The 27,184-nt window shown below is 38.0% G+C and overlaps 3 protein-coding genes across 4 annotated transcripts in view; 2 read left to right on the top strand and 1 right to left on the bottom strand.

The window, feature by feature from the left end:
• LOC137255249 (putative transporter SVOPL) overlaps positions 1–6,780 on the top strand; it is a 57,485-nt gene extending 50,705 nt beyond the window's left edge. For both annotated transcript variants that reach the window (XM_067792689.1, XM_067792697.1), the window contains 3 exons: positions 468–661; positions 1,828–2,031; positions 2,777–6,780. In XM_067792689.1, coding sequence (XP_067648790.1) covers positions 468–661; positions 1,828–2,031; positions 2,777–2,806 — 428 coding nt within the window. In that variant the 3' untranslated portion in view covers positions 2,807–6,780. The remainder of the gene's footprint in view (positions 1–467; positions 662–1,827; positions 2,032–2,776) is intronic.
• A 6,145-nt stretch (positions 6,781–12,925) lies between these two features.
• Positions 12,926–19,678, bottom strand: LOC137284202 (protein N-terminal glutamine amidohydrolase-like). Its single transcript, XM_067815931.1, has 6 exons — positions 19,486–19,678; positions 16,918–17,017; positions 15,560–15,613; positions 14,607–14,752; positions 13,974–14,098; positions 12,926–13,251 (listed from the first exon to the last, which is right to left on the bottom strand). The coding sequence occupies exons 1-6, from the start codon at positions 19,593–19,595 to the stop codon at positions 13,133–13,135; spliced, it is 654 nt and encodes a 217-aa protein (XP_067672032.1). The 5' UTR covers positions 19,596–19,678; the 3' UTR covers positions 12,926–13,132.
• A 226-nt stretch (positions 19,679–19,904) lies between these two features.
• Positions 19,905–26,645, top strand: LOC137284211 (isochorismatase domain-containing protein 1-like). Its single transcript, XM_067815944.1, has 5 exons — positions 19,905–20,140; positions 22,260–22,307; positions 23,640–23,795; positions 24,867–24,983; positions 26,245–26,645. Exons 1-5 carry the CDS (start codon positions 20,015–20,017, stop codon positions 26,389–26,391), a joined length of 594 nt encoding a protein of 197 aa, XP_067672045.1. The 5' UTR covers positions 19,905–20,014; the 3' UTR covers positions 26,392–26,645.
• Positions 26,646–27,184: the final 539 nt, after the last annotated feature.

Here is a 27,184-nt window from a genome sequence, read left to right on the forward strand (position 1 = left end):
AGCTTGTTTTTCAATGTAGTTCAGTGTTGAGTCAAGTAAATGTGATGCAACTGACAAGAAATATGTTGTTGATTTGCAAGAGAACTGCCAGATTGTCCTTTCCAAGCCTGTCTCACAGTCGTTGAACAACCATATTTTCAAAATTACCAAACTCTTTCTTCAATATCAAAGCTCTAAAATAGATTTTGATTTACATGGAGTAATTTGTTTCCTCTCAAAGTTAATTGGTTTCAGAGACTATACAATACTCTTTCCCTGTAGATCGACCATTCGACTGGTTGTTGAATGACATTAGCTCTTTTGTGTACCAGTCAATTTGCTGTAAAATGACCTTGCCAATTAGGTTACCAGTGAACTGATCATTGAATAACCTTGCCCTTTAGGTGTACCAACTGACTGGCTTCTGACTGGCCTTGCCCTTGAAGTTTACCAGACAACTAGTCATTATATGACTGTATTTTTTAAAGGTTTACCGGTCAACTGGCTGCTAATTGACCGGGTTGGGCGTAGGATCACGGGAACAGTGAACCTATCTGGGTGTGGTCTGTTCTTCATCCTTCTCCAGATCCCTGTATCCAGGAGCGTCCTCACAGGCTTCATGTTTGCTGTCCGAGGATTCTCTGCGGCCACCTTCAACTGGATTTATATATACTCATCAGAGGTGAGGTCAGGGGTCAGAAATATACACCTGGATGTGAGGTGAGGGATCTTAGATACCTGCTTATGAGAGGTGTGTTCTGAAGTTGCAAAGGTGTACTCAGATGTGAGGTCATGATTCACAAGTATGTATTCAGAGGTGAGGTCAAGGGTCACAAATATGTACTCAGGTGAGGTCAGGGATGACAAATATGTTCTCAGATGTGAGTTTAGGGGTCACATTTATGGACTCAGGTGTGAGGTCAGGGGTCACATTTATGCACTCAGATGTGAGGTCAACGGTCACATTTATGTGCTCAGGTGTGAGGTCAGGGGTTGCACATATGTAATGAGATGTGAGGTCACAAATATATACTCATCCAAACTGAGGTCAGGGCAAACATATACTCAGGTGTGAGTAGAAAACAAGAGGAAAGTATAGGGGTCAGAAGTATTTACTCATTGGTCATATAAATATTGAAAGATGAAGTAGGGGTCACAAATATACTGTCACCAGAGATGAAGACTAGGATTTATTACTCGCCCGTTGAAGATACTGCAGTGTAATATTTTCACTTCAGTATTACACTAGTGTAATACCGCTTGACATATGACGTCAAAATGGTTCAAAGTTGTGACGTCATAATGCTAATGTTGATGTCGCATTTTTACTAGACCTTGATTGACTTGAAAGCTGAGTGTCCTCACACTGTAGGCAATTTCGCTGCAGTTTCTGTCAATTTATGTTGGCGAGTAATAAACAGAATACTAAACTCGCTTCCGTGAAATACCATTTTCATTAAACTCGTTAAAGATTCAGTATCAAACTCGCTTTCGCTTGTTTGATTCCAAATCATTAACTCGTTTAATAAAAATGGTATTACACGGAAGGTCGTTTAGTATCCTCTATTTATACAGTTACACTTTCAGTATATTAAGTTGAAATATATGATCAGGATAAACAATGTTTGAATCAAGAGAAATATGGAAATAATTTGGATTCTGATGTTACATGTGCTCAGAGTAAACATCATGGAGTAGGGATGATATGGGAATGTTCCGATAAAGAGTTTCGATAAAGAGTTTCGATAGAGAGTTCAGTAGTAACACAAAGGGTTCTACTTCATGCTTTGCTTGGTGCATATTTACAGTCTCTGTCTACAAGTTTTCAAGAGCTGTGAAATGTTGCAGGTGTACCCAACGTCTATACGTACATTGGGTATCGGCACAGCCTCCTCCTGGGCACGAGTGGGGGCGATGATCACTCCGTTTGTAGCACAAGTCCTCCTGGAAGCATCCATTATTGCTGCAACATGGCTGTACGGCCTGCTTTGCTTTGCTTGTGCCATCACAGCATTTCTTCTTCCTATTGAAACCAAGAACAGAATAATGCCGGTGAGTTTAGATGATGGACCTGTGAAGATGAGTATGTATCTTTCAAGGTTAGGAAACCTTGAATTTCTGAAAGTTATGGGATGGTTAGATACCTAATCGCTAATGGTGTTCCTATGATCAAAAATGATCAGAAATTGATCGAAAGAAGATTGAAAATAATTATCGATTGTTAAAAACATATTTTGGATTAATCAGAATCTTGTTGTTATGGTATAACACGCTTGAATGAAGTAAAGAAACCAACGTATTTGATGAATATTCAGAATACTTATGAATGATGGTATATATGTAACATCATAATCAATTATCATTCACCACAATCCTCTGATAATCAATAGTAGATTTTGTTTCCAATTCCCAATGCTACTAATCGCCAGTACACAAAGTCAGCCATTTAACCCACTCAGCCACTGCAGCTTCTGCAAGAATAGAAGTCTGACAACTAGTGGTCTAGGTCACATACTTTGTGTACCCCTTTAAGATTAAATTGTCATGGTAGTTTAATCTAGTGGTTAAAGCGTTTGCTTTCACACCAAGCCGTCTGGTTTGAATCCTCCACATCGGTAATTGTGGTGGTCATGTCAGTGTCCTCCATTAGTGGTACTTTTCAAATATTGGTAAGAGCAATTGCTCTTATAGTTTGGTTTGTATACACATAATTGGGAATATAATAATAGGCTGGAAGCTTTTTCAAATATTTTTAAAATGTTACTTAAATTCATTGTCTTTTTTTCTTTTTATCCAGCAAACTGTTGCATACAAAAGGATGAAATGATGAGAGATGATGATGTGTTCTCTTGGAGAGTGGTTTGCTGACTTCATCACATCTACAACAGGAAAACAAACTGTGATCTTCAGACAGTGATGCTACATTACACATTCATTATGACCTTGACCTTCCTTGAGAATGGTCAGTGACATGACCTTGACCTGATAGCATCCTACTGGAAGGACTAAGAGTATCTGTGTTGACTGTGTGAAAATATTTGTGATAATTTTTGAAAACCCTGAGAACTATGTGTGTGGTTGATTATGAATGCTGGTACTGATGTTTCAACAGCAAATATGGCATCCTCATCCCTGCTAGCGGCACAAACTTCCATAAACACTTTCTGGTGCTGTGTTTGATGTTGAATGGCTGTCTGCATTCATCGTCTTTGATGTGGTTTTTGTGATTGGGGATTTAACGTCTTTTCAAATGTGTCTCTGAAGCCTGAGACTTTGATGCAGTGTGGCGGGTCACAGGCTGCCCAATATTATCTTAAAGCATGTTTCAGAGATAAATATACTCACAGAAACAAATAAGGGAACACAAGAAAGTACAAGAGTTTCTTTACTCATTTCACTCACAGTGCAATGAATACCTTGTGAAGAACCCTGGAAAAGATTAAAGGAACACTTGTACTAGTGTGTTCCCTTATTTGCTTCTATGAGTATATTATCTGTACATTCATGAAGGTTGTGAGAGTGATTCATTTGTTAACATATTGTACAGGCCCTGTTACCATAACTACGGTGAATTGTTATTAGTAAATCTTACTGTAAAATACATAACACCATCACTCTTATCCCTCAATTTGTTAATTCTATAATTCATTAATACTTAGTGGATTTCACAAGGGGGCTACAGGGTAGCCTAGCAGTTAATACACTTGCTTGTCACACTGAAGACTGGGTTCGATTCCTCTCATGGGTGCAATGTGTGAAACCCTTTTCTGTTGTTCCCTGCTGTGACATTGCTGGAATATTGCTGAAAGGAACGTAAAACTTAATTCACACACTGACACAGGTTTTCACTGTCCTGAGATATATATTGTGAAAAGTGAGGTGGCCAAAATGTTGATTTTGTCATACATTCATGATTATATGCTATGTGTGTATATGTGTTTAGTTTGTGGTAGGTGGTTAATATATCAGTCAAGTGAGGCAAATACCATCAGTACTTACAGATAACAACATACAAACTGTTACCCGATGTTCCAAGTCTTCCCTCCAGATAACCCTGACCCAGCTATAACCTAAAACCCAAAACCCAGATGCAATCCCCAACAGACATCTTTTCCAACTGACCTCATTCAAATAGTCTCATACTTTTATTACTAGACCAGCCATTACCAAAACCATGATCCTATGTTCTGGATCCAGCTGGGGGTGGGGTGGTCTGGTGGTTAAAGCATCCACTCATTATACTGAAGATCCAGTTCGAATCCCCACATGGGTTACAATGTGTGAAACCCACTCCTGGAGTTCCCCGCTGTGATATTGCTAAAAGTGGTGTAAAACTAAATTCATTCATTCCTAATGAAGTGATGGTTACTATTCGAAAGACGTTACGGAAAGCTTGATTATATCATGTATTTCATTTTAGTAGAGTAAATGTATCATCCCTGGAATGAACTTGATGTTCTTTGACTTGTTTAGAAGTATTCTGAGGGCTATTCCCAGATCTACCCTTCTTACGATACTTGTCCTGAACATTCCTGATGTATGGAGAAATAATTAATTAGAGTCAACATGCTTCCTCTTTTGGCATTTTATCTTGTCCTGGATTTTAATTTTCTGGGCTTTCTCATTGACTGTGGCAACATATTTTGTTCATGACTCTCCATGTGTAGTGTGTTTGTTTTCAGTATCACATGTCAGATGACCTTGAACTATCCAATGTCTGAGACAGCCCATTTATCATTTTGTGTAAAATGTAAAGATGATTGACACTAAGATGCTGTACAACATTACGCTTCATGCTGTTGAAAAATATTTACTGTTACAAATGTTACATTGTTGCAAAATGTGTAGTTTTAATTTCTTTTAAAAAATATGCATTGACAGCTGTATTTGAAAATTGTATTTAGTGTGTCAAAAAAAAAAAAATCCCTGGCATAATCCAACAGCTGCCTCAAAGAATGTTAAATCATTGTTGCATCACAGCTGCGAGAAACCTTGTAATACTTATACAGACAAGTGCCAGTATGATTTTATCTACTGTCTAGGGGCTGTGGGGTAGCCAAGTGGTTAAAGCATTTGCTTGTCATGCCAAACACTTGGATTCTATTCCCCACATGGGTGCAATGTGTGAAGCCCATTTCTGGTGTCCCCAATCGTGACTGTGCTGCAATACTGCTAAAAGTGGCATAAAACTCACTCTTTGTCTGTGCATAATACTCAAAATATTTGTATCTAGAAATTCTGAGCCCTCTGTTTTCAGGCATGCACTATGTTTAAGACAATGTGGTAGATAAATCTGAACATTTGCCATGGTAACCGTGGTAATATAAAAAAGTCTTGTTAACACCAATTATGAACAACAAATCAAAACAAATTTCTATGAAGGGTTTGATGTGTGTACAGTTGGTTATATTCCCAGGGTCTTGTAATGCTAAAAACTGCCACTAAGGTCTATACTGTCGCTGATGGTGTATTAGTACTTTTTGTGATGGCACATGTTCCTGTGCATAGAGCTCAGATCACAATCAGAAGTTAAGCAGTGATGGGCACAGACAGTGCTCAGATGGGTGACCAGCATCTTGATTCCTGACAGTTTCTAAGACTCGGTGACTATAACCTTCTAGCGCCTAGCAGGCAGCTTGGTTTATCTGGGGTAATAATATGTCTTCATTTGACTGTTAACTCAGCATTCATCTTGTGAATGGAGTTTAGTGCAATAGAAATACACATATTATATAGTACTAAGATCCTGTCAGTGACAGTATACATACCTTGATGGCAGTTGTAGAGTTACATGCCCTTGTGGTTACATTAAGGAAAAACTTCAACATTTTGCCACCAAATGGTAGAGACACCATCAAGCCAGAAAATATTTCTTCTTTAACTGATTTCTCAGCTAGTTTGCCAAAATGTATTTAAAAACTAAAATGTATCATGATAACAAAATATGAATAATTTTATGAACGTTTTTAGTTTATGCAAATAATGACATAACAGAGAGTGCAATAAAGTATTTTATTCATAAACAGCATTGGGAAATAGTTGGGGGCTGAACACCCTAAGGGCTAAGTGGTAACATGCCAAATGAGACCTAGGGTAACCCTTAACACGCCGGGTGCTTACACTTTTGGGGGCCAAAACAGTGTCTCCTGTGAGACTTCCAATATGGCATATACAGTGAATGAAAGGCGTTGTGGGTATCTGATGAAAGCATTGTGGGTAACTTTCAAGGTACTATGAATAGGTTAGCTTAAGTATATGTATGATATTTGCTGTATTACATACCATAAGTTAAATATTATTAACCACGTATACAAAAAAGAAAACCCATGATATTGTGTTATGAATAGCCATAGCATGTGCCGTGCTTGCCGTACCATAGTAACTGGGGTATGGCCATGTCCGTGGTAGGGCGGTGTAAACAAACGATCGAGACATGCTTCAGGCCTAGCACTGAGACTGTGCACGCTGTTTAGACTACCTGAGCTGGCTGTGAAGATGGGAATGTATTAATTGCATAGACTCATAAGCAAGTTTTAATATTTTGTTCCAGAAAATATTGGACGATAATTTTGACTGAGATTTCATTGCAGTGAACATATGTGTTGTGTCCCCAAACATGTATTCTCCTGTTGATAAGAGAGGGAATATGGTTAAAGCTGTAATAAAATTAACTGGGTTCTCTGAGGAGATTATTTTTGGATTCTGTGATATTGCAGTTGTGTAAATGACCTACTCTCACACTCTCCTGGGTATTTTTGTTTGTTTTATTTTACATGAGAAACATAAATATATTTTCACTGATCAGTTTTGTGTTGTTTGTCAGTTGTATAAGTTGCGGTATGTGACAGATCAAAACTGACTTGAAAAAGTAAGCCCAAAACAGAGTCAAATTGTGTGGGGCTGACAGACCAGTGATACAATTTCTTGAGGAAAAAGGCCTACTTTGTCAAACAAAATCGAGGAGGTTTTGATCCAACTTATGAACTGACCGAAGAATCACGATACGGTTTTTTAGCTAATGGGATTGGAGGGATAGGCATACTGACACGGATAACATGTCAGCATATTCCAACAGACAGATGCTCATGATGTTCATCACTTGATGGACTGCTCCAGATTCAAGTATTTACAGACTGCTGCAATATACATGTCAACCAAGTCAGCAAGTTCAACCATCTAATCTTGTTAGTAATTTGTCAATGCTGCTTACAACAAGCATGGGTTGCTGAAGATCAATGCTAACCCAGACAACAAGTGGAAATCTGGACATTGCAGACAACTGCCTCAGTGTAAGACTAAGGTGGCCAAAGTCTGAGGTAATTGTTGTCATAACCTGTTATTATTTACTGCAATTACTGTTATTGTCAAAGTAATATAGCAAGGTGGGTCAAGAAGATAATGCACAAAAAACATAGCAAAAAAACATGTATTTCTTTATTTTTCTGCAAATTGCACAAAATGCATTTGTGAATATCACATCTTTATAGGATGACTAGTACGTTAGAAACATGAAATTCTTGGGGTGTTTAAGATAAATTCACTCATGACTTGGAATGAGCATGTAGTGGTTATGAAAAGTAACAGACAAAACCAATACTGTGAAAAATATTGTTACTGCAAACGTTCCCAAACTGTTTGTGTTAAATTATGAGAAAACAAGATCGATTGCTTGGACAGTGTGGAAAATCTTTGATTATTTCATTTAATTAGACTACCACTACCTGTTATATTTACCCACAAACAATACAACATGTGGGAATCTTTGCAAAACATCTTGCAAGCACATGAGAGTCTATAGCATCCTTGTTTATAGATATCCATGAAGATCTGGGTTATAATTGGTCTTTAGCAACCCATGCTTGGCATCCATGAGGTCAGAAGGTGATATCTATTAGCAGGAAGTTTGAGTCTGCTACTGTTGGGAAACTGTTGGGAAATTAAGATCTAACACATTTCAAATCAGTTTTATTTTCTGCAAAAATATTGTGCTTTCAAACATGAGATATATATGAGATAGATATATGACAGTGAGGAAGCTGGCGAGGTGACTGATTCAAGCCATACACCATGAAACCCTTGACACAGAAGCCATGTAGCACATGACAATTGCGAATATGTTATACATAAAACATCATAATTACCCAAAAAGCGTGTGATCAGCATACACTTGACTGAAAAACATGAGAATGATAAACAAAACACAAATGAGATCTCCACAAAACAGCACCTGTGAGTGACCTTGAGGTTTAAAGATAAGTCTTTGCTAATGCCACACAGGAAAGGATGTTTTCATTGTTCGTACATGCTGTTCACTGACTAATCGTACATAACATTACATGGCAGGGTTCAATTTCAATGTTTTTTTCAGCACTTGCACAAAGGTTTGGCTGCTCCATAAAAGTTTTGGTTGCACCATAAAAGTTGGGGTTGCATCATAAAATAATGTCACTGGTTCTAATAAGTAACATAGCCCTAAAAAAATTACTGTGGTTCTGATTATCTGACTGACCCCTGAATTCTGGTGCTGGCTCTATCTTTTTTAAGCGGTATGAATAAAATAGGCTTTCAGATACCATTGCACCGACAGACATGGGTCATTCTGATACAGAAAGTGGACAAGATGGATACAAGCTTGATTGACTAAACAATTGCACATTGATAAATATGTTTTTAGCTTGTGCTTTATTTGTTAAAAAATGTAAAACGATGATAAAATCCTACCTACCTATGCTAAATTTGTAAGTGCTGTAATCAGAACCACAAGATGTTTGTTATTTGTTATGCCTTAAATACTTCTTATACAATTTTCATAACAACTACAGTGTCAGTTACATTCATCCCTATGATGATGAAAGAAGTGTTTCTGAATATACAGATTTTTCTGGGTTACAATTTTTTTTATCCTGGAGTACAACGTTTCAGGGCTCATTGTACTCCTGAATAAAAAAGATGTAACCCAGAAAAATCTTTACGTTCATCAAACAGCATCATCTAAAATGCCAGTCAGCATCTGATGAATGTTTCTGTTTCAGTTTTGCCTTACCTTTGTTTACAAATCTGAACTATAAAAATACTTGTACATAACAGGTTAATGAGTACACACACGTTTATGCTAGTAACAAGCCATGCAGAGAGAAAGACATATTATTTCCAATCACTTATTTCCTGAGTAAAACACACGATGACAGCTATAAGATGTTGGAGGACTTATTGTTACCTGCACCATATGCAACCTGTTACTGAAAGTAACCTGCACCAGCCATTGTTAACATACACAGGTGTAAACAGCAAAATGAATTATTCTTAAGAAATCTTAGATACAATTATTACTCGGAGCAAGGATACCAACATGGAGCAGTTTAACAAAGCAGCATAACAATGCAGAAGAAACAGTATATGATGCATTAAGAACAAAATGGCACCAGATAGAAAAAATGGCTGTGGATTCAAAATTGTTACCCCATTATGTAAAACACCAAACATGAAAACATTCTCAGTCCTACTCACATCCACTCTCAACAACCAAACACAAAAAAGTTGGGATGATATTCATAAGAAAATGATGTTTCAGCTACATATACACGTGATTTTCTCCTCTCCATTCACCCAGCCATTGTGATGTTATATGCATGGTATGAGTATTAGTGCTGGTATTGGCATACAACATGTGATACGATATGTATCACGATACTACAATCTTCAATCTAACACCAACTATAAAACACCTTGATTTCAAAACTAAACCATTTTGAAGTATTTTGTCAAATTGCACCAGGAATTTTCAACATTCATTCAGAAATGAGATAATTAAGTTTTTGCATGGACTTTGTGAATGTTAATAAAATGCAAGTACTATGTTTGACAGTTCCTGACAAAAGAATTTCCTAGAAACCTATCGAGGGAAAATAAGTATGCATACATTTTAATCACCAGACAAAAGTAGGTGTTTCTTGACACATATGTTTTGGCAATATTCAGAGTAAAACATCGATGACTCGTGTCCAGTTTGAAGTATGACAATGTGAAACTTTGTATTGGTTCACTCTATTGATTCTCTTTGCACTAATGCATATTGATGAACTGTCACACGAGTAATGAGCATGTACCATACCCATTCAGTTTCTTCAGAAAATCTCCTCCATTACTTCTGTGTAATCATATTAAAGCCAGGGCCATATTCCTCAAGACAATCATAGAGCTCCAATGATCCTAACTCCCATACTTTAACACAGACTTACGACTGTTGTTGCACTACGACCTCTTTGAAGAACAGGACCCAGTGCATTAAGAACAAGGGAGAGAACTAGCATATGTGCTCAGAGGCAGCTAGCTAAAAACATTGCAAAATATCAATGTCATATCTAACATTTTATCAGGGTGTAAAAAACACTGCAAAATCACAAAATGCTTTTGTGTATATGATGTATTAGGTGGTGAAAAGAAAGTGTATTTAAGAAAAACACAATCTAGCACAGAACAGAATTGTTGCACAGCAATGCTCTGTATTTATTCCTAATTTCCCTGATAGTTTTGTCATCTAATGTGAATGACTTGCCAAGGGTACTAGTATGTGTTCACATTAAACATCCAATTACACTTGTTAGACAACATCATTGCTAGGTCTTCATACAACGACATGATTGGAAGGACATCTTCTATAATCCAGGATATTTTACCTCCATCCTTAAGTAGTAAAAACTGATGATGCATTCACTTTGTTTACAGGTCAGTATGATGCATTCTCTAATTGGCATTCCAGAAGTTGAGTGAGTGAGTGAGTTTAGTTTTACGCCGCACTCAGCAATATTCCAGCTATATGGCAGCAGTCTGTAAATAATCAAGTCACGACTAGACAACCCAGTGATCAACAACATGAGCATCGATCTGCGCAATTGGGAACCGATGACATGTGTCAACCAAGTCAGCGAGTCTGACCACCCGATCCTATTAATCTCCTGTTACGACAAGCGGCAAGCATGGGTTGCTGAAGGCCTATTCTACCCCAGGACCTTCACGGGTACCTGACGTTGAGGAGATAAAGAATGAGGACAGTTTGTAATGGCCATACAAATTCTTTATTCGGTTTTGAAATTAGAATCTCTGTTGAAACATCATCTAAACAGAATAAAGAAGTTGTGTTTCTATAAAATTGTCCTCATTCTTCAAAATGATGTGTATTTATTGTTTACTGCCATGATTAACAATATTCTAGCTTCTGTATATAATGTTAATCCGTAGATAATCACGGCTAGACCCAAACACACAAATGGGGACTGGGGACATCAGTTTAAAAAATAGTTATGGCAACAGCATTATTGCACCCATATTGTGGTGTCAGTAAGTTTCCATACCTAAAAGGATGGCGCAAAATGCTTCGAAGTAATATCTAAAGGCACATTTGCCAAACAATTTATTTACAGTGGAGGCTGTCAAAGCCGGCATCTGTCCAATCCAGACATAAAATATCAGTCCCATCCACGGGACATTTATCATCAGTTCTACAATCCAGCATATTATTTCTTCAGTCCCAATGAGTACCAGCTTAGACAGCTTTCACTGTATTCCCAAAAGGGTTGTAACCTTGCTGTTAGAGTTTTTTCATGTCATACGAAAGTCGGAGTTTCCAACATGGCTTCAATATGTGAAGCCGATTTCTGGTGTCTCCCTATGATGTTGCTAGAATATTGCTAAAAGTGGCATAAAATCTCACTCACTCCATCAAAAACCCAAGGTATCGAATAAGTCCAAGATATTTATCCAGCTGAATAGGAGATAAAATTTCCTAGATAATTGAGGATGGGAAGGAAGATAATGTTATCAAGGGGCACTGAGGTTTGATATCACAGCAGATGGTCGTTTTTGGATATCACAGTTGTCAGCACTTTGTGCATTGCCCATGTCTGGTGGAAGTCAGCGCCATATAAACACTCTTATTTTGAACATATTTAAATGGGTTCTATATTTTTAAGAAAAAAACTCTCTACAACTCTCGACTTATTTAACAAAAATTGAGAGAAGGGCTCCATAGCTTACCTTAACTCACTACAACATCTGATGAGGATCTACATCTTTTTCATTCCAAGGAAAGTTTCTCCTTAATTCCACTGAGGTGCAAAGGTGAAATAATATCATCGTGAATCCCAAGAATAGAATTAATTCGCTATACTACTGTAACGCTTCTGCAAAAGCTTAACACATGTGCGTATTTAATTATTCATCTATACACAAAAAACTTAATTAAGCCCCCTGTATGTTTGCAAAGATAGGTTTTCAACAGGTACATAAACCTTGTGGTGACCACAATGGGTGGTTTTTCTGACCTGTATTATCCTTTGACTTACAAAAACAACAAAATGATTGGAATCCAAGTTGATTTCATGATAATAATTTCTCATTTTTAAAGAACACTGATTTTCATACAAACACCATGTCTGTACAAGTATGATCCTGGAATGTTTGAAGTGGAATTTACACGTGAATTTGAACATTCAAAATTTTTTCATGTCTCACACAATTCAAGATCAATACCGTGTGTTATGTCCATGTGACTGTACGACAGACAGCACTTTCTCGGACAGCTTCCTGACCCTCTGTAGGAGCAGTCAATGCCATTCCGCATGTTAAGCAGCTTCCAACTGGTTACGTACAGGAGGATTCCTTTGTTGCATATGAGACCAATCATGTCCCAGATATGTTCCAAAAGGTTAAGATTGGGGCCAATTCAATCAGGTGTGCTTAACTAAGTTCTTTGTGAATATATCAATATATAAGTGACAGTCATCTGAAACAGACAGCGTCCTTGTCACATTTCTGGTTTCTGAGCATTTTGCTTCTGACTAGATGATTTTTCGACCCATATGTTTTCACAAAACTCAAATATCAATGCCTTTGGAGTAAATGTCACTTTAGGTTTAACAACATCCAAATTTTATTTAAAAACATGCTGTTAAACTGAATAACTTCACTTTAATACATTTAAAGTTTACAGATGCCTTTTGGGCAGACAAGGTTCCTTGATAACAGATCATCGGCCTTGTTGACACAAAGAAGTCAAAGCGACATGTACAGTGACGTTCTCAAAAAGCCGCTTGTTTTATGAATAGAAAGAGGAAGCAATGTCTCCTCATGATGAGCATCCTCTTGTAGTGCTGTGTTAGGTATCCGTTGCTGCAGGGTTGGAAAAAGTTTTTATGAAGGTGACGCTGTCCATGACGGTGCCAAATCCCTCGTCTGGATCCATGGAGATGAAATACTGGATGTTACTTTTGGAACCTGAAACAGACAACCCATGAATGAGTTGGGATAACACCAGTTTTTAACAGTGTTTCAACTCAATACTGCATGTCAGCTCAGTGTTTGAGCAAAGTCATGCTTAGATGCTTACCCCTAGGGTTGGGTATTGCCAAAATTTTCATATTGCGATATAATGTGATATGTGATTGTACATGAGATCAACTGAAAATGTTTCCAAATTTTAATAATATGATGGAAATACAAATGTTATTGGTATTTTTGACTATGTCATAAAAATTAGAGATCATGGTCACGGAAACTGCTGAACGTATTGAAAAGAGAAAAGTGTACTACAATATATCATATTGCGTAGTTCGAATTGCAATGTACCAGTCAACCAGTTTTATCGTCCATCCCTGTTTACCATTATTGTGGTGCCTACGAGCATAGGCATTTAGAATAATCAGGAGAGATGTGTAGGAAACATAGGTTGAAAACACTTCGCTAACATCTGACCTCATCAAGGAAACTTCTAGAATCTCAAAAACCTCCATTTTCACTATAAAATTTACACCATACGAGGACTGTTTGACTTTTGACAGAATACAAAAGCAAGGTAATAATGGAACAAAAAAAATACAAATATTGCAAAATACGGAACACATTTGGAGTCCACAATTTACCAGCTACTCTAAATTTAAAACTCTAAATTTAACTTCCAAACTGTATACTAGCAGCTTGGCAGCAACAGTGACAGTTACCCGTGGTAGCTATGCAGGGATATGTCGGTGGCGGCATCAACCATTCCCCCTCCTCTGACAACATGTGAGTCCGGTCTGATGCAAATGTCTGGAGGAACTCGTCTGCACGGGTCACTCGAAAACTCCTGTGTCAGATAAGTAGATGCACTCACTAAGAACTAATGATGTAACACCAAAGGATTACACTTTTACAGATTACAATAAAGTACAGATTCTGGTACTGTTGCTAGAGTGACCGTGAGTCCCATCAAAGATTCAAACCCACACTCACAGAGTCAGGGTGAGTTCTATCCGGGAGGGGGGGTGATGGTGAAATTTATAGGGCTGCATGTACAATGTGAATGCCCCCCTCCCCTCCCCGCCACCTCCCCCCTTAATTAATGTTGAAAATAAGTGACCCCTGCTTGTCGTGTACAAAATCATTTAACCCCGTCCAGAACATTTGTACAAAATTGATGACCCCCTTTACCTCCCCAGAACAAAATGGGTGACCCCCCTTAAATGACGCACATAGGTTTATATTTTAGACAGGTATCAGTTCAAACAATGAGGATTTAATAACTTTTTGTACAGGTGTTTGTGTGTGAACAGATGTTTGTCAATTTGTAACCATGGAGACAAAACCCAACTGACCTTCTGAAGTCCTCCTTCATCCGCCGGTCATCACGTAGACCTTTAACAGCATACTCCACAAAATCACATGGGAAGGGCAGCTCAGTGTCAAGGTCATACACTAGGGTGGAGTCTTCTCCCATGTGTAGGAATATCACATGGTAATCCTGTCATATGTGCACAAATATATTTGTATTTGCTGTATACAATATTATAAATCATTTACATATTGCTATATATGAGTAATGGGATTGGGCGGTGAGGCTTGCTGACTTGGTCGCTTGCCATTGGCTTCCAGTGGCACATATCGATGCTCCTGCTATTGATCACTGGATTGTCTAGGCCAGACTCAATTACTTACAGACCACCACCATATAGCTGGACTATTGCTGTGTGTGGCATGAAACTAAACTCATTAATTCATCCTAAAGACTTCAACACATATTTTCAGTGAGTCAAGAAGTGCTCCCTCTTAACATTTCTGTCCAGCAATAAAAAGATTTACAGCTTTACAGCTGGAGACATCTCGAACATGTTTTTGGTAAAAAAGAAAATATCTAATGCATGTAGTTAATATTTTCCTCATTTACTGATTATGATTTTCTAGAAATATGAAAGGGACAGTGAGGTAGCCTTGTGGCAAAAGCGTCATGATGAAGGTCCAGTTTGATTCCACAAAGTGCAGTGGGTGAAGCCCATTCCTGGTGCCTACCTATGTGATTTAGCTGGAATATTGCTAAAAGCATACCCACCCACTGAAAACATAAATGATAAACTTTGGTCTCCTCAGTCTCAGTGGGGTGGCCTCATGGTTCAAGTCTTTGCTATTCATGCCACAGATCCAGGTTCGATTTCCCACATGTACACAATGTGTGAAGCCCATTTCTTGTGTCCCCTGTCATGGTATTGCTGGAATATTGCCAAAAGCAGCGTAAAACTACACTCACTCAAAGACAATCATGAAGCTGACTCACCCAAATGACAAGTCTGTCTTCTCTCTTGCTGCTTGCCTGCATCCACAGCGGAATCTGCTCACACAAACCATGGCAACAGTGAATATATTGTAATGTCATTACAGAGGATAGTGTTATTGATGTGGTAAAACCACCAGTAATTTCAAGATAGAAAGTATCAATAAAACCAGTCTGAAAACCCACATTTTGTCAAAGACATACACACAGACACACAGACACACAGACCGTTTGGACATTGTTGATACAAGAGGAAAATGGGCTAGGCCTCTTTGGAGTCATGCCAATTGAAACTATATAACATATATCATGAATGACACCACTGCCATCAAATACACAGAATTCTGCAGATTCGTGGAAAATTCTCATCCCTGCATGAATACTTTCAAATCACTGGTCAGTTAACTGACTGGATTCTTGCATTAAACCTCAGTCCATGATTATCATGCTAGCCAGCCTGATGGTCTGTTAATTTTTTTACATCTGAGCAAATTCACTGGAGCCAAAAATGTGACTCATAGATTTTATTATATACAAACTTTCCAAAAAACAGAGAGAGGCAGACAGAAACAGAGTAAAATATCTAGGCTTTCTCAGATTTATCATTAAAACAGACATGTAACCACAAAACAATATTTCTAAATACAATAAATTATGATAGTGAATGAAATTAGAGGGGCAAGATTCCTGACAGATAGTCTAAATCTTCTGCAAGCAAACTTGACGTTCTGGTGCAAATTTTAGATGTTCCATCCATCTGAATGAATTCTTGGCGTCTGATCTGGTTAAATTCTTTTGGGGCTGGTAACATTTGGCAGTTGGGTCTTTCTTGAGGTGAAGTGAGGAGATAGCTTACATGTCTCTTTACAATGGGTTGAAATACTTACTGCTAGCTTAATCAGATTAGGAGCCAGTGCTAATCAAAGCCTAGATTACAAAATCAATGTGTTGGTCATAGGAAGGCAGAAGGCATGATGAGGACACATGAGCAGAAACCTCTCATGTGGAATAGGGAAAGCAGAGCCAGAGAGACTTGGGCTGTTGTTTACAAACACTGTTTTTCAGAACAGTCAATGTCCTGGTGCTAAAACCCCCCAAATCATAAAACCACTTGAAATTTTACTTTTAAACATATAGGGTCGCATAGTGAACTTGGCCAATTAACACAACTTATAGATCACATACATGTGTCTTACCGCTGATATAACCACAGCAAGCATTGTGTCGACAGGCTGTTGTAATCAACAAAATCTTTACACTATGACATTAATAATATTCCTCTTACAAGAACCTTTTAACTGCAAGCCTAAATAAAAAACAGCCAAATATAAAAATTTTGAATGGATAGCTTTAGTACTTGCCTGTTTGTTTGTGTTGGAAATGAAGACAGCAAAGCACCTGGTGAGTTGGTCGGGATGTTTGTCGCGCACAGATTCACAAAGTTTCCAGATGTTTTCTTCACTGAAGAACCAAGCACAGATGCACTACAGACATTCATGTAGAAGATAAACATACTTTTGTTTTTGGACTTTCATGTATTGTAGATTTCTTACAGGTAAATATATTTTGAAATTTAACATCTTAGCTATGTTGCTGCAATACTGTCCATATAATATTGAATTTTGGTTCACTTTGGATTTCTAAGATGCCTCAGTGAGAGATCAAAGGCACCAACAATACTTTATCAGACGATAATGTGCACTTTTTGCATTACGTCACAATGTGTTGACGTCACTGCGCCATTCCAGTCTTCCCCCTCGAAATCGAACTTTTTTGCATTACGTCACAATGTAACCGACGTCACTATGGATGTCAGCTGCCATAGCCTCGTACAGCCTCCCACAGTATACTGCTTTGTTGCATCCCGTTTCTTGGTTTGCAGTTGCATCACACAGCTAACATCACTGGTGAAAATATTACAATTATGTTTTCCGAAGGATAAAATGTCTCATAGTTCGACTCAAAATTTTGGTTCAGTTTATTTGGATGTATTTAATGCTGTTTACTCATTACTTTTCTACACAATTTGAAGCATACTGTCCTTCCTCTGTGGATGCATCAGGGCAGTGGGGTAGCCTAGTGGGAAAAGGATTTGCTCATCATGCAGAAAGCCTGGGTTTGATTCCCCTCATTGATGCAATGTTTGAATCTGGTTTCCCTTTTTGTGATGTTGCTGGATTACTGCTAAAACTCACTCACTAGGAAAACAATATGTCTATGTTAGCATCAAATGCTGGTCAAAAGAGGACAAATGAGGGACTAGATGATTGATGACTTGGTTCATAGGAGGTCATCAAGTGGATCATAAATCCTGATACCAATCACTGGACGTTCTTTTTCTAAACATGACATAAAACCCTGGATATTGCAACAAATACATACTCACTACTACTGCTGCTACGCTACGAATGCAGGTGTCAAATATTGTGCCAAGTGTGCCACAGTGTACAATACCAATGTTTATGTAACTGAAACACACATATTATAAACAGGCCTCCATCATTGTGGAAAAATCAAGTGGTCAAACAAACTGCCTTGCATGGCCTAATGTAGCCAAGTGGATGAGTGGTCAAATCTAGTTGACAGCACAGGCTAAAAAATCCCATCGCCCAATGTCCAGGACAAGTCAGTTAGGGCTACGAGATAATTTTTGCTTCACACTGCAAATAAACTTGCATTTCAGTTGATATCTTCTAAAAATGTAGACATTAAATTTTGCAATGATAATGAAGTAGGTTTATCTTTCTTGGCTGTTTATCACTTTTCAATAAATATTCCAGTTCGCATCAACATCAAATACCATGTTGATTTATTCTTTCATAAGTTCATCCTCATGATTATGTCATTAAAATCAGGGCAAGTGGAAAATTAGTCAGGACAATTCACTTTTTTAAAGTCATTTGCCCTGTGATAAGTGCCGTAAAAAGATAAACTGAACACCTGATTATAGTTTATTTTTCCGATCTGTTGACGGTTAAAAAGGACAAGAAAACCCTCCTTTACAGACATTAAGAAAATTTTCTTAAAACACACCAGCAGAAGAACACTATCAAATGAATGCAAAAATATGATTAGATGTAAGAGGAGTTACTTCCCTTCCAACGTGATTACCTTACTCTGACCCATACAACACTAACACAGTTTATGTACCTGTTGCAAGGTTTAAGTGGAAACCGTCAAGGAACACTGTTCAAGGTCATGGCAAGTCACAATCACTTCAGTGAAGCAGTGATTCATTGCAGCATGAATAATTTACTGATTCTGCGCTGCACTCAGTAAACTCAGCATGCAAAAAGGTAGGAGGAATTATTACAAGATTTCAAGGTCAGTCAGTAGAAGTGGAGTGAGTGAGTGAGTGAGTGAGTGTTTGAGTGAGTGAGTGAGTGAGTGAGTGAGAGAGATTTTATGTCACTTTTAGCAATATTCCTGCAATAATCAGGGTGCGGCCACCAGAAATAGGCTTCACAAAATACACCTATGTAGGTAAGCAAACCTGCATTTTCAGCATGAAGAATACTTTAACTATCAGGCTTCTTCACCACCCCCCAGCAGAACCTATTTAAAGTGTACTCATAATGACAAGTTCAAAAGCTACAATGCACAACTTTCTACATTAATCAGTAACTTCATATGTTGTACCTTTTATTCCCGTTTTCTGGGGGTAGGAAAGCTTCAGAAATATTCGTTGTTTTCTTTCTAACCACATGAACAACTGGAAAACATCTAAGTCGTAAATGACAACAGGTGTAATTAGTGTAAACGTGTTAAGAGTCCACTGCGCCCTATTCCTGTCTCATTTTGGTTAACCGAATAAAGCTGGAATATGCATCTCATTAAATGACTTGGGATAGACATTGGACACACCCACACAACCGACAGACTCCCATTGGCGTTTCAACTTCATGTTCATGCAACAGAGCACCACTTACCAGTAGCATCTTGTGTACGTGCACTCGTCTCGATTATTAAAAAAATTAATCACGCTTCTGTTTTCCTTCGTTTCGTCATTAGCATCCGAACCTACATCAATTTCAGCCATTTTAATGAAGATTCATACCAGAGGCGACATAGCAACACGATTGTAAACAAACAAATCACGCAATCATGAAGACCGGAAGTTTACAACTGACAAGACAATGTATCCTCTTTTACTGAAGAGCAGCCGAAGAGGTATCATTATTATTATTTGTATATGCATTAATATGCTCATTTCAAATGCTTGTAAGGCAATGACGTACACTGAAATTATAGACTAAATTATTATATTTATAATCTATGATTACAGTTGGTAGTAGCTTGTTCTTGCAATTAAAAGGGGACCATGCTTAATAGAACTAAAATCCACAGCAATGATTTCTCACAATATTAGGTTCACGCACCTGCCGAAGTCCAACCTCAGCATCGACGCTGATGAACTTAGGGCATTCGTGATCTTATTTATAGCGACAGGTTTTCAAGATGAGCGAAAAGAGGCTGGGTGACCTCAGACTGGACCAGACAGTATTCTTCTGCTGTGACATGCAAGAAAAGTTTCGTCCAGCGATCCAGCATTTTGCTGATATATTGCAGATCGCACAGAGACTGGTACGTCTAACAGTACCCAGGTACTGGGGAGAACTGCTAGTGCTGCTGAATTAACACGACTACGGTAGTATGCGTTACTGTATTGGAATCATAGCCATCGAGCAAGATTTTGGTCATTTAAACATGTTTTTTATTCAAATATGTTAGGTTAATATTAATAATAACCAATAATTCTGTACTTGTGTTAAAGGGGGAAGTTTATGCATGTCAAGTGGTGTAATATGAGAATCATGACATTTTGGAATACACCTATACATCTATATTCTGATGAATGAAAGCTAGGTGTCAGATAACTATGTATATGTACATGTGAATCACTTTTACTAACATAACAAAGGTGGCCACTTAACAATGGAAGCCAATAGTTAATTGACTGTGACTGGAAATGGCAGTGAGCAGCTGGAAAGCAGTGACGAGTAATTAGTACAGATACAGTCAGGCCGTGTTAATTTGGACACTTCTGTTTTTCATCAAAAACGTTCGCATAGTGAAATGTACGGACTACTGAAACATTAACTTTTATGAACACAACTACAGTAGAGTTACTTCCCTTTGACATGGCAGTACAAAAACATATGAACGTATACACGTTTCAAAAGACTTTATTACAATTTGTAGACATAACAACTTGAATATTCATTGAAAGTTCTTATGATGCCAGCATCCACTGGCTGAATGTGTGATGTCGTGTTTGGGGGCAAGAAATCAACTTTCATGCTGGTCAGTTTGACATTGGCACACTTGTTATTGGCAGCATTGTGACAAGGTAAGATCACGTGTCTACCATGTGATCGCATTTGTCTGTAAAACGGCTATGCTGTCAAATGATCGTAGCCAAACACAAAACATGTCCGATGTCATCCATGCTTTCATGAATGTCCATTTTGTTACCAAATTGTCCGAATTCTTGACCAAATTGTTTCCACATAAGGTCGAAACTGGCTTTAGGGTTTTTCTCTTTGTATCTACAAATTTCTCTTTTTTGTGCAGCAGTAATTTCACATTTTTTACGCTTGTGGGAGGGACTTGCCATTATGACTGACAAGTGCCATGCGCAGCTGATCTTATTTTGACACGATTGGTGTTTTATACAGCAAGTAAGCATGACGGGCATTACTCAAACTAACCAAAAGTGAGACCTACTAATTGATCAAAATCACAAACTAACAACATGTTCTCGGAAGTGTCATTAACAATTACCACTGAATGGGGCTTACGGTGTGAGGGGATTATCCGAACCTTTTTGATATACCGCCGGATTAATGAGGCAAAACTATGTGTAATTTGCTAATCTGTTACCGCTAATTAATGTCTGGATACAGAGAGTGAAGCACCGGATTACTGAATCAACAGGTAATGAGTTTACATAGTAAACAAGATTGGTTACAGCTAGTTATTGTTTGGATATCGTGGGAATCGGATTGTCGGGGTCCGGACTGTAGTTAACAGACACAGGGGAGGCTGCTTTTGATGTTTCACTGGTGCCATCTTTCCTCTAATAAGTGCCAGAGTGCTTATTAATTCAGCAAACTCTCAAACGTGGCACTTAATAGAAGACTGATTGTACTTATTGGAGACCAGCTCTTAAGACATGTGAAGGTCCAGGGTAAAATAGACCTTCAGCAATCCATACTTGCTTTAAAAGGTGATTGTGCTTTTTGTAAGAGGTGACTAATGGGATCGGGTGGTCAGGCTTGCTGACTTGGTTGACACATTTCATTGGTTCCCAATTGCGCCCATCAATGCTCATGCTGTTGATCACTGAATTGTCGGGTCCAGACTCGATTATTTACAGACCACCCCATACAGTTGGAATATTGTTGGGTGCAGCCTTAAACTAAACTCACTCCCAGCTCTTAAAGTTTCAACTTAAATTCATACAGATTCTCCATTGGTATTTTATTTTAAAACTCCATTGTACACATGTGCACAGTTGCTGCTTATTAGAAAAAAGGCACTTTCTGGAGACCAGGTTCCTTTTTCTTGAACAGTTACTTTACTTCTTTATTGGAGACTGGCACTTATTGGAGGAAATGCTGTATATATAGTTTTCTGGTACCTAGCATTCATTTTACTTTTAATGCCCTTTAGACTTTATAGTTTCACTGTTCTTTCTCAGGTGACGGCATCAAAGATTCTCAATATTCCTCTGATTGTGACTGAACAGGTAAACCATCTTGTAAATTCAGATATAGTATCATAAGATTGAAACACATATTAGTCATTTTTTGTGTAGAATTGTAACACGTACAATTGTATACCAGACCAAATAGTCTCAGGTACTGGTGAACTATATCAGCATGCTCAATGTTCAAAGTGTCAGTATGATTACAGTTCTGGGTGTTTTAAAATCATGTTTGAAAAAGCTTCCAAGTTTGATGATGTCATACCTGTTGATCATACATGATGCAATTCTCAAACCTAAAGAACAGAGCTCAGTCAGAAGAATCTGACAACGCAAGTGCTGCAGAGAATTACTGGCTGAAATCATTTTTTGATTAGAAACAAATGTTTGTTTTTCTCGAGAATGAGTTTTAAAAAACAAATGGCCAACTAGACTGGATGGAGAAGAAGCATGCATCACATTATACAGGCTTCAGATGAATGATGTAAAACATTTCAGAAGATTCTGCCACATCTTACGACCCAGGAAAATATGGTTAGAACTGGTCTTCATCAACCCATGCTTGTTGTAAGAGGCAACTAATTGGGTGATCAGACTCGCTGACTTGGTTGACACATTTTTTAATGGCATCGCGGTTGCATAGATCTATACTCATGCTGTTGATTACTCTCATTATTTATCGACAGCTGCCGTATAGCTGGAATATTACTGAGTGTCATTAAACAAATATGTGACATCTTATGCAGTTCCATTCAACATATTTTGCATAGATTTTAACTTGCACTGAGATGGTGTTGTAAAATGTCAATAACTCATCCATTATTTTATGTCTGTTGTTGTGAATATAGCACAAGCAGTCTAAAACAAATCCACATTTGAAATTAAGCTATGCTGATTATTAGTTAAAACAATAGTTCAAAATAAATTGCAGATAAAATAAAGTTTATAATTTTGTGTTTCTGTTAGTGATTGTTCATCAATATGCATCAATCCATGGACCACCGATACAGTTAATTGATACAAAGTTTTAAATCATAGTATATCTTGATATGATACCTCAAATGGACCACGATATTCAATGTTTCACTTTGAATATTGCTGCATCATGATATGTGTCAAGATATACCATTTTTAAATTCAGCACAAATTTCATTCTGTTATGTGACAGCATCCAGTAACAAGAGATAGTATTGTAAAACATCTGTAACTTATCCATTATGTTATCTGTGTTGATGTGAATATATCAGTCTAAAACACGTCCATCTTTGAAATTAAGAGATGAGTGCTGAATAGGAGTTAAAACAAAAGTCTCAAATAAAATGCAGTTGAAATAAAGTTATGTTTCCATCAGCTTTTGTAATGGATTTTCTTCAGTACCCAAAAGGCCTAGGTGCGACAGTCTCGGAACTGGACGTTGCCCATGCCGTTGATGTTTTCCCTAAGACCAGGTTCACCATGTTGGTGCCAGAGGTAGAACAGAAGTTGCAGTCACTCCCAAACATCAAACATGTCGTCCTGTTTGGTATTGAGGTAGGTGCAGTTTGAAACAACGAACATGTCGTCCTGTTTGACACTAAGGTAGGTGCAGATTGAAACAATGAACATGTCATCCTGTTTGGTATTGAGGTAGGTGCAGTCTGAAACAACAAACATGTCGTGCTGTTTGACACTAAGGCAGGAGCAGGTTGAAACAACAAACGTGTTGTCATTAATGTCGGCATTAATTTAGGTTCAGTCTGAAACAACAAACATGTATCCTGTTTGGCATTGTGGTAGAGGCTGTATAACTCAAACATCAAACATGTCCCACAGGTGTGTTGACCTAAGTCGCTCTGAAATGTCAAACATCTTGTCATCATTACTTTGAGAAAGCAGCAATCTAAACCGTCAAACATGTCATCTTTTTTGGCATCAAGACTCAAAAACCAAACATCCCATTGGTGTGTTGAGAGGTGATGAGGTAGCCTAGTGCTTAAGGTATTCCCTCATCCACCTAACTCCCAGGTTTGATTCCCACAAATGTACAATGTATGAAGACTATACTGTGTTTCTCAGACTCCGACTCTTTATTTACTTAGATGATGGCCGTCAAGGCCTTTAGTATAATGACATGCTTAGTATGGGAAAACCATGATATGAGCACCTGTTCATAGTTTCGAAGAGTAAATATTTTGGTCAGATAGATAGCAGTATTAAACAATACAGATTAATGTAGGCCTGACATCAGTTGTGTAAATTTAAGTCTGTTATGGTGTGTAGAGCAATAGGGTGGTATATCCTTCTCTCTGATGTTTTGGTACAGAGGACAAATGAATATAATATTTGTCTTCAAAACCATCGTAAGAGAAGGGACAGATTTCGCTTGTTAATTCTTTCGGAACCAACAGAACACTTCGTCTATACGCTTGGATATTAAAATCGGTGAAATTTAGTTACAGCACAGTGCAGTTTAGCAGATTTAACGAGATGTAAATAAGGTACTGGCTGAAGGATGGTTCTGAATGTACAGTATATGATATTCCTGGATATTGTTTGACCTCCTTAAAAGGAATATGCTGCATGTGATGACTGACCAGTTAATCATTTATAATGGCCTTTCAGACTCATGTGTGCATCCAGCAGACAGTCATTGACCTTCTGAAAAAGGACTATGAGGTCCATGTTATCGCTGACGCATGTTCATCTCGGTCTCAGATGAACAGACTCTTCGCACTGGAGGTAAGTGAAAAATGTCAAACTCTGTTGTTGTACCCTGCTGGATGTTATGTTACTAGTTTCTGAAATTGTAAGATCATAATTCCATTCACATTTTCAGTGAAACAGGGTTAATTTTGTTCATTTAGTAAGCCATTGAGTAGCTGTCGTCCAACATGTTCTTCGACTTGTAGGAATTTGTTAGGGATATAGAAGAATGATCTGTCACAAGATGTCAAAATTCGTTTCAATAATTTAATAAAATCGTAAGACAGTCTTTTGATTTGTTTCTTTGAATGATAATTAACATGGAAAATATGGAGGAATATGTGGAATACAGTATTACTCCCTAGCTTGGGGCTGATGGGGTAGCCATGTGGTTATTGTGCTCAGTCATCATGCCTAAGACCCAGGTTTGATTCCACATGGGTACAGTGTGTGAAGCCCATTTCTGTTGTTGTTGCTGGAATATTGCTGAAGTGAGGTGTGGCTAAACTCTGTCAGCCACTCACCATCCACGCAGCGATGGTGCGTCCTCGTCCATCTGTCTGTCTATCCGTGCGTCTGTAATCATTTTGTTTCTGGAGCATAACTCAGAAACCATTCAATATTTTTAGACCCAACTTGATAGATATAATAATCTCAACCTATAGTTGTGCCTTTTGCTGTTCACAGAGTTTTGGCATTTTTATTTTTTTTGTTTTTTCATGGAACATTTTGGTGTTAGTCTAATGGTGGGGTGGGTTTCGTTTCTGGAGTAGAACTCAAAAACTTCTTAATATCTGTCAGTAAAACTTGGTAGATATATGTGGCAGACCCCAAGTGGTGCCTTTTGCTATGTACAGATTTTTGTGATATAATTATTTTCTCGGTTCCATGGACACTTTCAGACTTAGTTTCAAAGTGGAGGGATGGGCTTTGTTTCCGGAGCACAACCCGAAAACCATTTCATATCTTTCAACAGATCATGGCAGATATATGAGACAGATCTTGAAATGGTGACTTTTGTTGATTACAGATATATAACATTTATATTTTTCATGAATTCCACAGAAACAATTCAAACTTAGTCTAAAAAAACATCAAGTAACTGTCAGATGATTTGTCCTTTCAAATATTTGGGGGCTGGGAGGATATGTCATCTTCTGATGACTCTTGTTTCAATACTGAAAGGCCTCAGTCGCTCTAGCTCTCTATACTACTCACTGTAGCGATCAGTACAATAACACTATTTGAATATAGTCTATGATAAGAAATCATTAATGTGACACATTTGTTTGAACAGCGATTCCGACAAAGTGGTGCAATTGTGACAACAAGCGAGGCTGTACTGCTGCAGCTGGTTGGAGACAAGGAACATCCTAACTTCAAGGAGATACAGTCCCTCATCAAGATACTTGGTCCAGAGTCAGGGCTTGGCTGCAACTTATGATTCAGACTGATATTTTTGACTGCAGCACGCATACTCTTTGTTTATATTTTACCATAACAGCAAAGTCCAATAAATCATTGAAGTTTGTTGTTAGTATATCACTCAGTAAGACTGCCTTTGTCGCCTGGCTGATGATATGGTTTCCTTGCAAATATATTGCAGAATATCATTTCCTAAGTGAATCAGATTTCATATTTACTAGCATTCGATATTGGTGTGTATAACAATGTCAATTAAAAAAATATCATAGCCAATGTATTGTCCCCTTATTAACAATATTTACACTTATATCGATTATGTACTATTATGAACCATAAATATGGATTGTGTCAAAGGCCTGGTGCTATGAAGGGCCAATGTTGATGATTCCTAATCAGTTCGAAGCCGTGACGTCACCAATCCTTGGCTACCACTTATCAGTGTCCTGTTCGGGATCAGTTGTTCATGGCCCGGGTAGAATGGTGTGAAGCCTGTTTCTGTTGTCAGCCAGTGAGGACTGATATTCTGTAACCTCTCTGTGGTAAGAGCCGAGGTGGAAAAGGTGGAGAAGACTTTAAAGAGGCAGTTGACCTCAGGTATATACGTAAGTACTTGCACAGTTGTTTGATGGAAGGATCTTGGCCACCATAGCAGCGCAGTTTTGGCCAGGTTTCTCTGGAAGTCTTTGGTCTGTTTGTTGTATAAAGTTGCACTCCGCAATATTAACTATATGGTGGGTGTTTGTAAATAATTGAGTATGGACCAGACAATACCCTGCTCAGCGGCATGAGCATGGATCTACACAATTGGGATA

This window comes from Haliotis asinina, chromosome 1, assembly GCF_037392515.1.
Source record: "Haliotis asinina isolate JCU_RB_2024 chromosome 1, JCU_Hal_asi_v2, whole genome shotgun sequence".
In the NCBI taxonomy this organism is placed as follows: Eukaryota; Metazoa; Mollusca; class Gastropoda; order Lepetellida; family Haliotidae; genus Haliotis; species Haliotis asinina.